Below are 15,495 nucleotides of genomic sequence, written 5' to 3' on the forward strand. Positions count from 1 at the left end.
CCTATATTTTCATAAAATAGTAGTTAGATCTAGAGGTTTGATCTGATTTAGGTTTAGTTATATGGCAAGAATACTTAATTCTTTAAAGGTAGTATTATATACTACTTTGTATTATATCCGTAAAGAGGCGCACTGTTTGGTTTATCTCTCTTTCTGTGAAGTTAAGGTAATCAGTTAGTTCAGGCACAGTCTAAACTATACATTATAAAGTTCCAGAAAAGGGAGTCACTTAATGGGTTTTAAGCAAGCACTGATAATCAGTGTGTAAATTAATGGTTTTTAACCAAGAGTGATTTTGCTCCCAGGGGACATGAGACACTTTTGGTTGGTAACTAGGGAGTACTATTGGCAAACAGTACGCAGAAGACAGAGATGCTGCCAAACATTCTACACAATGCACAGGACAGTCTCCCACAGCAAAGAATGATCCGGCCCAAAATATCAATTAGTGCCAAGACTGAGAAACACAGGCTTAAAATCGATGATTTCAGTTAAGACCTCATTTGTTATTGATGCTGACTGAAATGCCTCTAAGTTTTCTGGCTTTCCTCAGAGTGACTTCATCAGATTGTACACAAGTTGCACCTTAAACATAAATTCTTTTTTATTTTTATTTATTTATTTTTTTAATGTTTATTTCTGAGAGAGAGAGAGAGACAGAGAGACAGACAGGCAGGGAGGGGCAGAGCGAGAGGGAGACACAGAATCTGAAGCAGGCTCTAGGCTTTCAGCTGTCAGCACAGAGCCTGACGTGGGGCTTGAACTCACGAACCATGAGATCATGACCTGAGCCAAAGATGGATGCTTAACTGACTGATACACCCAGGCTGCCCTATTTTTATTTTTTAAAAAAGCTTATTTATGGAGTGCCGGGGTGGCTCAGTCGGTTGAGAGTCCGACTTCAGCTCAGGTCATGATCTCGCAGTTCTTGAGTTCAAGCCCTGCGTCGGGCTCTGTGCTGACAGCTCGGAGCATGGAGCCTGCTTCAGATTCTGTGTCTCCCTCTCTGCCCCTTCCCCACTCATGCTGTCTCTCTCTGTCTCTCAAAGATGAATAAACGTTAAAAAAAAAATTTTTTTTTTAAAGCTTATTTATTTTGAGAGAGACAGAGACAGCGCAAGGCAAGGAAGGGCAGAGAGAGAGAGAGAGAGAGAGAGAGAGAGAGAGAGAGAGAGAATCCGAAGCAGACTCCACACTGCCAGCTCTGAACCCAGCTCAAACCCACAAACCAGGAGATCATGATCTGAGTCGAAACCAAGAATCAGATGCTTAACCGACTGAGCCACCCAGGCACCCCAAACATAAATTATTTTTAAAAAGAATTTCAGAGGTGCCTGGGTGGCTCAGTCGGTTAAGCATTCAACTTTGGCTCAGTCATGATCTCACAGTTCATGAGTTTGATCCCCACATCGGGCTCTGTGCTAACACCTCAGCCTGGAGTCTGCTTCCTGATTCTGTGTCTCCCTCTCTCTCTCTCTCTGCCCCTCCCCTGTTCACACTCTGTGTCTGTCTCTCACTCTCTCAAAAATAAATAAATATTTTTAAAAATTTTGTTAAAGAATTTTAAGAATAGGATATATGATCACTATACTATAGTAAGTTAACTGAATTACAGTCATTAACACTTTCTTTCTACATGTATTAATGTTTAATCATCTTCCCTTTGAGTTTTTCTTGAATGCAAAGACCTAACATTACCTACCTAGATCAACTGTACTACTCGGCAAAGTTTCAAGTTTAATGCCATCTGCTCACTGTTTTAACAGCAGAGTGTTGGGTGCAAACTATTTAATTGTCTAACAAAAATCAATTGCCCTTCACCTTACTCTCTTGATTTTTTAAAGAACATTATGTCATTCATCTAAAAAAACAAACCCCATTTACTACTAGACAACAAAAGTGGCAAAAAGTGATTGTACTTCTCTATGAAACAAAGATCCCTGCCTGGTACTTTCAAGAGCAAGAAGGTTTTCAAAATGATTTATTTATAAAAATTAGTGATAATGATGCAATGACATTTAATTTTCTTACATAACTGTTCTCTAACACTAACTTATCACAACTGAGAGCACAATTCCGCTCTTTTGTGTGGCTAATATTCTGTTTTAGAGTAATTATGGATTATTTTTAGCAAAAGATTCTAAATACACATCCTTAATAGCAATATCTTCAACTGTTTTTCTCTAGCCTTTGGTGGTTCAGAATTATTTCAGATATCAAATAAAATTTAAGCCTACCTAAAGGCAGAGAATTAAAAAATCTTATACTGCCTCCTCAAATATGAGGGAAGCAACTAAAAGAAAAATAGGGGCGCCTGGGTGGCTCAGTCAGTTAAGTGTCTGACTCCTGGTTTCGGTTCAGGGTCATGATCTCATGGTCCATGAGTTCGAGCCCTACATCAGCTCTGTATTGACAGTGTGAAGCCTTCTTGAGATTCTTTCTCCCCTGCCCCGGCTCCGCCCCTTCCCTGTTCACATTTTCTCCCTCTTGCTCTCAAAATAAATAAATAAACTTACAAAAAAAAAAAGAAGAAGAAGAAAGAAAAAACGAAAGAAATAAATGCTATATTTAAGCACATGGGAAAAGAACGTTCAAGAACAAATTTTGTGAAGTAGATCAGTCAAATAAAGAGAAGGAAATAATGTACAGCTGTAGACTCTCTGAAACTGGAGAAGGATGGCAAAGTATGAGAAGAGGAAAAAAAGAGAAAAGGGAAAATGACTATTACATCAATAACACAATGCTTTGCATAAATGACAGTGAACTGGCTGCTGCTTTTCTCTGGAATAGTGAGTGGCAAATAATCCTCTGAATACCCAGACAGGTATGTTCAAACTATAGCAGAATAACTTTGGTTTCTTCTGATCTGGGTCTCTGAAATGACCTCCTTTTATCACACTGGAAAAACAGGCAGCTTATTATTTCATGTATGTCATTGTTCCCCACCCTGTCCTCTAGCCTATTCTGATGCTGCAGATGTGTCCATAGTAACTCACCATTACAACTTAGTAATACTTACCGTTTAAAGTCAAAAAGAGGTAAAGAAACTTTGCCCAAAGCTTCTGGCCCCTTTCTCTGCTTATTAGAATCAGGGGAACTTCCACTGCTCTGATTTAAAATTCCAAAAAGAGTAAGGTGAAGAAGTGATTCTAATGGCAATTGTGATATCTGGATGGGAAAAATGATTCTAAGGGGGGAAAAATGTATTAATAGAAAAAACAAATTAGATCAAATATGAAATTTAGTCCATTAATGAGACTGACAAGTTTAGATATTTTATTTGACTTATCAAATAATCTTTACTACCGAGTAACCTTTACTTAAGCAGCAAGCTTGGCCAATATGCATTATACAGAATCTTAAAACAAATTTCATTAAAATTTCAAGTATGTAACATCTCTCAAAAATTTCTTAGTGCCTCTACTCAAGTCTTGGCTAGTGTCAATTTCTAGGAAAAATAATAGTCATTTTTATTTCCTTTAGGAGAAACTAGATGAATGTTTATGAGTATTTCAGATTTGGATATACGTGTGCCCATATACACACAAGCTGACATATATGTTTACCTTTTTTGTTGTTGTTAAGTCTGAAAGTCTCACTTTCAGTGGTCACTGAAAGTCTCACTGAAAGTGGTCACCGAGTAGCCATAAGATGATAAGTGTTGGAAAAAAAAAGACACTTTTACCCATATGTAATTTTGTATTTGGTTGTTTTCAGAGATGCATTGTTTTTGTAATTTAAAAAATTAAAAAAAAAAGAAAAATAGGAAACCACTTCATAAATGCAGAATGAAAAGTAAAAGCTCTGCTATTATCTATCTGCCTAAATAATGATTCCTGTTTTAAAAATATTAACAGTGCAAAATATATTGTATATGGATTTAATTTTTTAAGCTGTTAACCAAGAACTAGGTTTCATATATACAGTATTATAGAATACTAAACTAAGCAATGTTATACAAACCATCTTTCTAAAATTACACATAAATTTATAGTTTTAACTTAACAAAAGTCTAAGAATTAATGGCATGTTTCTGCAATTTAACAATATGTAGTTTTTTAAATAATATTTCAGATTTTTAAATGAGAATTTGGCTTTTCTATAGAATAATATCTAGAAGAGACCTTAAGATGTAAGAATTTAATGGATTTTAATGGAAATTGTAATAAAAATGAAACCTAGGATGCATACATGGAAAAAAGTAAAGACAGCATACTGAAAGCATAAAAAGCCAAAAATTTCACTTACAGTTCATCCCATTTAATAAGATAGAAGAAATTCTTATACGTGCCAACCTTCTTTGATTGAATAGGTTTAAAAAGATCCTTTCCATTGTGAGATAGGGAACATATCAAGTAGTATTTTTCATAACTAAGAAAAGAAACATTTTAATTTGATTGTTATTTTATAATCCAAATGCATAACATTAGCCATTCTTCTCTAAAAGTGACTATTATATGAAATTATTTGTTCACCAGTCATTTGAATTTTTGGAAAACATATGAAATTTAACTATTGCAAATTCTACAAAAACAGAGAAGTAGTATAGAAAAGGGAATACGGAAGGCAACATATACCTCCAGGTGCTAGTCTTAGGGGATCATGCTACAGAACTTAGCACCATTTTGTGCTCAATTACTAGCTTTAGAAATGGATAATTATTCATTTCTAGGTAAATTCTTAGAAGAAAAAATATAAACATTATCTTCCCTAGGTGATATTTTCCTTTGCTAAGCCACTGAAATTTAGTTAGTTAAGCATATTAATGGGGCTTGGGCCTGACTTACACTGAGCCAGTCTTTCCAATCTATTAGGAAGCTTCCATCCATGGAATACATGCTATTGTATTCTCATTAGACAGTAAGGATTTAGCCCCTAATTGCCACAAATACAGAGCTGGTTAGATACAGTCAGGCAATCTTGCAGAATAGGAGCCTTAGGTTCTACTAGATTCTAACTTACTGCTAGGCTTACACATTAACCACTTTGTTCATATATGCAATCTATTAATCATTTAAAATATATTTCAAATTCTAAATCTCATTGGTTCACAAAAGACCCCTAGCTGTCTCTCTTTTCTTCAGCATTTTACTTTCTTTCCATCTTATCACTGCAGTTTTCTGTATTGTCTTCTACTGAGTATTTGTCCTTCTCATTAGTATCCCAAAATTTATTTGTGTGTATATGAGTCTGTATGGAGGATGTGGAAGGTATTATCCCTGTAACATTTTAAAGAATAAAATACCTTCACATAGCAGTAGTACCCATTTAAAGACAAGTTCCTAAAAGGCAGAGATATTTTGTTGCCTTGTTTACTGCTGAATCCCTAGTACGAAGAACACTGCCCAAGATGGTGCTCAGTAAATATTTATTGAATGAGTTAATAGATTGTTTTCAAGTAGTTATATATTACGTTAATCTAAAACTCAATTTAAGCAGAATTTATGTTTGGTATCTCTTCACTAGGCTTTACCTTACTTTATAGCATTGTTACTATGAAACTTTCATTAAAAATTTGAATTCAGGGGCGCCTGGGTGGTCAGTCGGTTAAATGTCGAACTCTTGATCTCGGCTCAGGTCATGATCTCATGGTTTGTGAGATCAAGCCCCACATTGGGCTTTGTGCTGACAGTGTGGAGCCTGTTTGGGATTCTCTCTCTCTCTCTCTTTCTCTCTCTCTCTCTCTGTCTCTCTCTGTCTGCCCCTCCCCTGCTCATGCAAGCGCGCATGCTCTCTCTCTCTCTCTCAAAACAAATAGATAGTGCTAACAGCTCTATCTCTATCTCTGTGTCTCCCTCTATCTCTGCCCCTCCCCTACCCGTGCTCTGTCTCTCTCAAAAATAAATAGAATGTTGGGGTGCCTGGGTGGCTCAGTTGGTTGGGCGGCCAACTTCAGCTCAGGTCATGATCTTGCAGTTCGTGAGTTCGAGCCCTGCATCGGGCTCTGTGCTGACAGCTCAGAGCCTGGAGCCTGCTTCGGATTCTGTGTCTCCCTCTCTTTCTGCTCTTCCCCCACTCGTGCTCTATCTCTCTCAAAAATAAACATGAAAATGTTTAAGTAAATAAATAAATAGAATGTTAAAAAATTAAAAATAAAAATAAAATTCAATAGAGGGGCACCTAAGGTGGCTCAGTTGGTTAAGCATCTGACTCTCAATTTCAGGACAGGTTATGATGTCATAGTCTGAGTTCAAGCCCTGCGTCCAGCTCTGTGTTGACAACACAGAGCCTGCCTAGGATTCACTTTCTCTCTCTCTCTCTCAAAATAAATCAACAAACGTTTTAAAAAATTTCAATAGAAGAAATATGCCCTCGTAGACTCCAAAGCCTAGCAATCAGTAAACAGTAAACTACTAAAGAGAAAACAGTACACTAAAGCCTAGTCTCATCACACTATTTCAAATAACCCTGATTCTAAAGGAAAGGCTGAAAAACAGCAGTCATAAATGGACTCATTTTGTTAATTAGCATTTACCTTTGTAAGTTTAAACATCTATTTTCCTGCCTTCTTTGATGTAGTAGGAGGGATATTTTTTACCGAAACAGTTTCAAATAGCTCTGTAATTTTTTTTTTAAATGTTTGTTTATTTTGAGAGAGAGAAAGAGTGTAAGAGAGAGTGAGTAGGGAGGGGTAGAGAGAGAGAAAGAGAATCCCAAGCAGGCTGCACCCTGTCAGTGCACAGCCCTATACAGGGCTTGATCCCACGAATCTTGAGATCATGACCTGAGCTAAAATCAAGAATCCGATGCTTAACCAACTGAGCCACCGAGGCACCCCTTCTCTGTAATTTTTATGAAAACCACAAAGGTATGTGGTAATTCTTGTATCATCAATTTAAGTATCAAGAGAACAGGGGATGCTGACATTTTACAAGATTAGAACAGTTTCTGGGTTAAGCCGTATATATTTTGTTTTAAACAGTTACTTACTTTGATACCCAATTACTTGAAATTCCATGAGCAGCAAAAATTGTAAACTGGAGCTGTTCTGTTGTTGTCCATGCTTCCTTAACGTTCCTATTACTTTGGGCACGGTCTGCAGGACTCCTACCAGAATTTGCATGGAGTCTGAGAAGATCATAAATTGCTGCAGTTAACTGGTCCATGCTTACTTGAACAGGATTTTCAGGATTCAGTGATCCTAGATTTAAAGAAATTGTTAATATAATTCCCCAAAGAAGCAAAAATTATTGCTAAAATTTAAAGAACTTAAAGACATACCCCTAGATGAACTCTTACTAGGGTCTCCTTCTCCAGACAGTGAAGTCACCTGCATACATACATACAAATTAGTTGGAAAATTGCCCATGATATAATATAGAATGTTTACCTTTAATTTCAATACATTTAATTAAATGCTTGATCAGGAAACCTCCCAAAAGGTTCTGCAGAATAAAACAAAACAAAAATGTAAAAAGAAAGTGAAACCCCAAACCAAATAACGAAATGATTACTATCAAGAAAATCAGAATAACTGAAAATTAGTGCAAAATATAGAAACTCAACAAAATCTGCCTCATTAAACCAGTTTAGTAATTAAGATTTGAAACCCAAAAGCGATAAATACACTAATGATACTTTATATTCTATTAGTTGCTTTACTATTAGTATGATAAGAATATCCCTAAAGAAACTACAACTCTATTTATTACCATTTATGGTCTCAAAAAAGCTCTTACAATTATTTAAATTGAGCTCTCCTCCTACTCCCCACTCCCTTATCCAGCAAATGACTATGATGAATAGAAACCTCAGATAACATTAGGACCATGGTATAGTGGATCATTTCCAAGTTATTTCATATATATATATTTTTTTTTTTTTAAACAAGCACATAATAAGAAAGAAAGGTAAAAGAAACCCAAATTTCTACATATCATATATATAAGCTCTCTGTGAGCCTAGAGTATCTCTTAGATACCAGTTGAGGGGCATACCATCAATGTAACGTTTCCTTCCTTTAAATTTATTGTGTCTTGGGGCACCTGGGTGGCTAAGTCAGTTGAGCGTCCGACCCTGGCTCAGGTCATGATCTCGTGGTCTGTGAGTTCAAGCCCTGTGTCAGGCTCTGTGCTGACAGCTTAGAGCCTGGAGCCTGCTTCGGATTCTGTGTCTCCCCCTCTCTCTCTGCCCCTCCCCCGCTCATGCTCTGTCTCTCTCTCTCTGTCAAAAATAAACATTAAAAAAAAATTTTTTTTTAATTTATTGTGTCTTGTGATCCACCTTCTCTAATCCTACCATCAGAGCTATGAACAACCCTATGAACAGAGTTAATTAAATCCTCATGAAAATACCATAGGAAGAGCTTTCACAGTATGCTATCAAGAAAGGGCTCCTAACCTGGTTGCTTCTGAGGCATTAAGTCACTCTTAGTGAGGCTTCTGGGAATTTTCAACAGGAAAGAGATATGGCCCAATGCAGACCTTACCCCATGGACAATCATGGACATCTCCATCCAGAAGGACAAATACTAACCATTACCACCCAGGTTCTGGAGCTCAGTATCTATCTTGAAACTTCCAACCAACTCATTTATGCCACAGTTCCTCCTCTACACATAAAAGTTTCACAGTTTGGCATCTATGTATTCAATATTAATGCTGACAAAGCTCTTCTGAGGGAGCCGATCTCCTCTTAGGAATTCCCAACTTTACTAAGTGACCAAATCTACTCAAAAGTAAAAGCCAAGGTTGAAACAATAACATTTTGTCTAACAGAAGCAAAAATCTCCCAGTTTAAGTGATACTCACTTAAGTACATACTTACATGTAACAAAATGCTAATATACTAAAAAAATACTCACATCAGCACTTTTACTCCTTGGAAGATTGACTGCTCTCTTTAGCTTCTTTACTGATTCTGTAATGGCAAGAGTCTCTACACCATCTAAAGCACTACAGATTTTTCTTACAGCTTTAATTACTTGATCTACTGCTCGGTGCTGGTTCTTTAAAAATAAAAAGTAAAATAAACATAAGTATGTGGAATTTAAAGGATCAGTTTCAGAGATGAAGTCAGAAACCAGACATTTTAGATGTGCTTAATAAACAGATATCCTTTACTCTTTTGTGATGAAAAACAAACAAAATACCTTTTCACTGACCTATTTTATTTTGAATAAGAAAACTTGGGTCTGATTTTCATTTTGCCTGACACAATTATTCAGATGCAAATGCCATTAATTTCATACTTAGAATAACTAATAAATCATTAACAAATTACTAAGTCATTAAAAAAACTGGAGTTATTTTTTATTCTTACTTGGGAGTAAGTTCCACATTAAAAACACCAATCCTTCTCTCCCTCCTGCCAAAAAATTTGGTATCAAAAACCAAGTTCTTCAGAGATTGGCTGCATATTAATAACATTAGGCAGCAGTTAGTAGACATGAGTCAACTTTTAAGCAGGATTTGCATCTATACAATCATTACTTTTTAAGTTTTATTGGATGAAAAAACTTTCTTGAGGACAATCCCTCTGTAGTATTTAATCATACTTGATTTCACCACAATTCAAAAGTATACATGTACAAATATATTATAAAATCATTTACCTGATGAGAATGATTTAAAAATCTCTCTCCATTCCTCCATCATTTTAAAATAATGTTTCTTATCTCATTAAGAAACACTCTTAAATAAAGAATTCATCAAACATGTATGCCAAACTTACATGCCAAGTACTGTTAAAATGGGCTGAAATTTAGTACTGTAGCATCCCTTAACAATTTAAATTTTTCCACCTTTGAGGCTTGGCAACCAGAAACTGAATGTTCCCTGTACCTTTATGCTTCAATGAAACCACCTCATTTGCTCAAACATCCAATTACCCTGCAGTCCTCAGGACCCAACAATCTGTTTTCTAGCTCCCCATTTTTGCTTACTTATATTTCTGCTTACTTTTACTCCTACACCTTCATGCAAAAACCTTTCCAGTGTTGAGGCTCAGGTCATTCTCCTATACTATTCTCCATCATTTTTTATGTGCCAGTTACCAATTTATTGTCAATTAGTTCCAAATCAATCCCCTTCTTTGCTCTACTTTGTGATACTGGAACTAGACCTATATTTTTCCTTTGCCAGCCGACAAAATGTTAGGTTTGGTCAACAGAGAGCACCTAAGGGACACTCAGGCAATAGCAGCATGAAGACACTTCTCATCAGGGTTCCAGGCCTCCTCTTTTTTTTTTTTTTTTTTTTTTAAACTTCAGCACAGGATCCCAGTGGTCCTCAAAGACCAGTTCCAGCTATACCCTCAGGCCATGGTCTCCCAATCTGACAACTGTAGCAAGTCTCTTTGCTATAGGCATCCTCTGTGCTCCTGTGATAGCCAAACCCTTTTAGAAGAGGCTGGAATTCAGCCTGGGCGGGGGGTGGGGAGGGTTCTACCATAAGTCCTACAATTCCTTCACTATCCATTGTTCCTCAACCTAGAGGTGATAGCTGCATTTTTATATCCTATTTCTGGACCCCTTATAGCATGGTTGGCAAGCTTTTTAAAAAGGCCAGAGAATAAAATGTTTTAGGCTTTGTGGGCCACACAGTCTCTGTCACAATTCAACTCTGCTATTATGGCATGAAAAGAGATACAGGTAAATACATAAATGACTATGGCTGTGTTCCAATAAAACTTCATTTACAAAAATTGGAAATAGGCCAGATTTTGTATGCAAGCCATAAAATGCCAAATCCTGCCTTAGAATCCTCTTTTGCCCTTTGTAGTAATTAACCACCTTTTACTAATTAACAATTCTTTAAATTTTCCTGTTCAAATTACTACTGTATTTTCTGTCCCCTGACTTGACCCCTGATGGCCTGATCTGCCTTGTAATTGGACATGTGGTCATTTCCTCCATTGCATGCCATATTTTTGCTCTAGATATTCACCTGACTTTCTACTCTATATCCTATAATAAGCCTCAGTTACATAAATGTCCACATGGAAAATTCACAGCATCTTCAACCCCAAAACTGTACCCTATGAGAATCTTAACCACAATATTATAGTCTGATCACAATCTCCTTTGCCTCCAGTCCCCACACATTCATTTCAACTAAACTCATTCTTTGAGGTCAGAGCCTTCTCTTCTCTGCTTCTTCTACCAGGCAGCTGAGCATTTTCAAAGAAAATTCAACATCCCCAATTTCAGCAGGAAACTGCACACCACTTAACATTCCTTTTACTTGTTCTTGGTCAGTTCTCTTTCTCATTTTTCTTTACTGCTCCTGTAACTTCATTTTAGTAAAATAAATTAACACCTTATCTCTAGAAAATTAAAGCCAGGAGAAATCAAAACTTCCGCAACTTCCTGATTTTTCCTAAAACCTAAATTAAAACATATATCCACACAAAGACTTATATGGGGGGGGGGGTTCACAGCAGCATTATTCATAACAACTAAAAACTGCAAACTGTCCAAATGTCCATTATTTGGTGACCAGATAAACAAAATATGATATATCCATACAATGTAAGTATTCAGCAATAAAAAAAGGAACTATGGATTCGAATTACAACTTATATACTACAACATGGATAGAGCTTAAAAACGGTATGGTATGTGGGAAAAAAAAAAATCAGGTATTACATAGGGTATGATTCCATTTACATGAAATTTCCATTAAGGGGAAATCTACCGAGACAGGTGCTAGATCAGGTGTTATTCGGGGGTTGGGCTGGGAATGAGGAATGACTGAAAAGTAGTATATGGAAACCTTTGGTAGTGACAAAAATGGTCCAAAGAACTGGATTGTGGGGATAATTATACAACTCCATGCATTTATTAAAAGGAATCCTTGAATTATATATATTCAATGGGTATACTTTATGGTATATAAATTATACAATAAAGCTGTAAAAAAACTATGGGGAATATATGACAGTCACTATTTTTTTTAGTCATTATTTTGCGTAAGATGGTCCTAAAGACATCTGCGATAAGACATTCATTAGAATACAGACCTTAACGAATTGAAGGTTAAGCCATGCAAATATCTGGGGGAAGAGCATTAAAAGTAAAGAGAACAAAAAAGCACAAGGATCCCAGCTGGGGAGCATACCTATAGATCCACCAGAACAAAGAAGGAAAGTGTTAGGAAGCCAGATCAGAGAGGTAGTGGGGTCAGAATACATAGGGCCCTGAAGACACAATTAGGGATCTGAATTTTACTGAGATGGCAAAGAGGATTTTGAAAAAGAGGATAACATAATTTAGCATCTTTTAAGAGTTTATGAATTTTATTAATCTTTTCAAAGAGCCATCTTTTGTCTTTTTCTCTTTTACATATGCTATCTGTGCTTATTATTTTTCTTAAAAAACCTTTTTGTTTTGTAATAATTTTATATTTACAGAAAAGTTGCAAAAACAGTACAGATAGTTCCTCTAAGATAGTTAGAAAGTCCCTTTAAGAACATTAAAGGAAACTGGGTTAAGTAACGTAACCATGTTATATTTGACAAAACTAAGACATTAACACTGGTACATTACTATTAACTGAACTGTACTTTAGTCAGACTGAACCAGTTTTTCCATTAATATTCATTTCCTCTTCCAGGATACAATCCAGGATGCCATATTGCACTTAGTGACTTATTTTTAAAATATCATTTTGATTCCCTGTGGAAGAAAGACTGTAGAAGGACAAGGGTAGAAGCTGAGAGAGCTGTAAGGAACTACAGTTGACCTGAGAACAACACAGGATTGAACTGCTTGGGTCCATTTATACGTGAATTTTTCACAGCACAAGTGCTATAAATGTATTTTCTCCTCCTTATGATTTTAACTTTTATTTAAAAAAAAAATTTTTTTTTTAATGTTTATTTTTGAGAGAGACAGAGCATGAGCAAAGGAAGGGCAGAGAAAGAGGGAGACAAAGAATCCAAAGCAGGCTCCAGGCTCTGAGCTGTCAGCACAGAGCCCGATGCGGGCTTGAACTCCTGAACCGTGAGATCATGGCATGGGCTGAAGTCGGGACGCCCGACTGACTAAGCCACCCAGGCGCTCTTTAACATTTCTTTTTTGCTAGCTCACTTTAGTACAAGAATAAAGCATACATACAATAAAAGTATACATACAATAAAAACAACATACAAAATATGTATTAATAAACTATGTATGTTATCAGCAAGGCTTCCAGCCAAGGGTAGGCTATCAGCAGTTAAATTTTGGGGGAGTCAGAAGTTATAAACAGTGGGTACCTGGCTAGCTCAGTCAGCAGAAGATAGGACTCTTGATCTCAAGATTGTGGGTTCAAGCCCAATGTTGGGCCTAGAGCTTACTTAAAGATAGACAGATGTTATATACAGATTTTCGACTGCACAGGAGGTCAGAGCCCCTAACCCCCATGTTGTTCAAGGGTCAACTGTGTCATAACTATTGTAATTGACTAGAACTGTAGCTTTGGTAGTGATAAAGAGTGGTCACATTCTGAATGTATTTTTAAAATAGAGCTGACAAGAATTAGATAGATTGTGGGATATAAAAGATCTTTTTCTTGAGAAATCAAATACGACGTCAAGGTTTGGCCCTTAGCAAAGAGAAGGATAGAGTTGTTATTTACCAAATAGAGGAAGACTCATAAATAGATATGAAGGGTAATATAAAAAATTCAGTTTCATGAATCTTAAATTTGACATGTTAATGAATTAGACATTCATATAAAAATGTCAGGTAAAATATATTTGAATCTGGAGTTCAGGGAAGAGGTTAGTCTGAATGTATAAATTTCAGCCATCAGTATATGTAGCGTATTTAAAGACATGAGATTAAGCGAGATCACCTGGAATGTGACCACAAGGGAAAAGAAGAGATCCTAGAACTGAGCCCTATGGTATTCTGATGTTTAGAGGTCAGAAAAATAAAGAGACCATAAGCAGAAAGCCACAAGTGAGAGAACAGAGCAAGACACTGGAAGTCAGAGAACCACAAACATGATACACCAAGAGGTCATGAGAGTATTCAAGAGGAAGAAACAGCCACCTCTATTAAACACTATAGAAACACTGAGAAAAATAAAGACCAAGAACTTATTACTGAAACCATGATCATGAAGTCCTGATCTTAGGTGCAGTTTCAGGGAAGTGCTGAGAATGAAAGCCTGATTGGAGTGGGTTCATAAAAGAATGGAAAGAGAGGAAGTGGAAGCAGTAAAAATAGATTAACTTTAAGGAGTTTTGCTGCAAGAAGAAAAGAGAAGTGGAGTGGTTGCTACAGGGGGATGTGGACTTTTTGTTTTAAGATGGAAGATATGCCCAGGGCTGTCCTTAAACTCTTATTTTCTGTACCTGCAGTAATTTTCTTGGGGATCTCCTTATGGCTTCAAAATACCAATTATATTCTTATGATTCCCATGTTTACTACCTCCAAGCTGGGCCTCTTCCATTAAAATCCAGATTTATACCCAACTGCCTACTCAACATTGCTATTAAGGTGACTAACAGTCATCACAAAGCCCAAAATTAAGTTCTACATCTTCCATCCAAATCTGCTCCTCTCACAGTTTCTTCCTCTCCCGCCCCTTCCTCCCCCTTCCCACTATCTATGGCTAGCAAAACATCTTCCTAATTGATTTGTTTCCATTCTCGCCCCCCTCCCTCACTCTATTCCAGCTAGAAAGACAGATATATCAGGCACACTCCTCCTCCCCTAGACAACCAGATAGCTTCCTCCTCTCCTCCAGTTCTTTACTCAAATTTACCTTCCTAATGAGGTCTCTTCTGAATACAAATGTTGAAATTGCAACATTACCCTCATTTATTTTTCTCTATAGTGCTTACCACCTGATGTAGCATATATTTTGTTAGTTTAATTGTCATCTCATGCAACTAGAGTGTAAACTAAGACTTGGGATTACAGTTTCTTTTGTTCACTACCATAGCCTTAGCACCTACAACAGTGCCTCATGATGAGGAGATATTCTGCAAATATTTACTGAATAAATATGTTTATATGCTGACAAGAATATAATAGTAGCTGGAAATCTGGAAATAGTCATCCTACACTATTTCTTTTCTTACATCTCATTACCTACCAAAATCTTACCAATTTTATCTCCTAAGTATTGTTAATCAGTTCCCTCCTTTTGCCTTCATCACACTCATTATCTTTCACTTGGACTACTATAAAAAACTTTCCTAAATAATCTCCCTAAAACCAATCCTGCCAGAAGTAAATCTAATTTCCACAGTACAGCCAGAGTAATTTCAGCTCAGGACTCAGAAACAAGTCACTCAACCCATCCCACCCCTTACCCTCAGCTAAAAAGGGCTAGAGCAGGGGTCAGTAAACCTTTTCTGTAAAATAGCAATTAATAAATAGTTTAGGCTTTGCAGGATATATAGTATGTGTCTCAACTACTCACTTCTAGGATTAGAACACAAATGCAGTTATAGAAAATATATAAACAAATGGGTGTGGCTGTGTTCCAAAATTATTTATTTACAACAGAAAGTAGACTGGATATGGACCTCTAAGCTAGAGGATAGAGTAAAACTCCT

At 36.6% G+C, this 15,495-nt stretch overlaps 1 protein-coding gene across 1 annotated transcript in view; it reads right to left on the reverse strand.

Annotated features, from left to right (window-relative positions):
• The window catches only part of PIK3C2A (phosphatidylinositol-4-phosphate 3-kinase catalytic subunit type 2 alpha), a 116,095-nt gene that overhangs the window by 33,040 nt on the left and 67,560 nt on the right, over positions 1 to 15,495 (reverse strand). The window contains exons 9-13 of the mRNA XM_007083252.3: positions 8,804 to 8,947; positions 7,222 to 7,270; positions 6,931 to 7,141; positions 4,249 to 4,371; positions 3,020 to 3,187 (exon numbers count right to left, since the gene is read on the reverse strand). Coding sequence (XP_007083314.1) covers positions 3,020 to 3,187; positions 4,249 to 4,371; positions 6,931 to 7,141; positions 7,222 to 7,270; positions 8,804 to 8,947 — 695 coding nt within the window. The remainder of the gene's footprint in view (positions 1 to 3,019; positions 3,188 to 4,248; positions 4,372 to 6,930; positions 7,142 to 7,221; positions 7,271 to 8,803; positions 8,948 to 15,495) is intronic.

Source organism: Panthera tigris, chromosome D1, assembly GCF_018350195.1.
Source record: "Panthera tigris isolate Pti1 chromosome D1, P.tigris_Pti1_mat1.1, whole genome shotgun sequence".
NCBI lineage: Eukaryota > Metazoa > Chordata > Mammalia > Carnivora > Felidae > Panthera > Panthera tigris.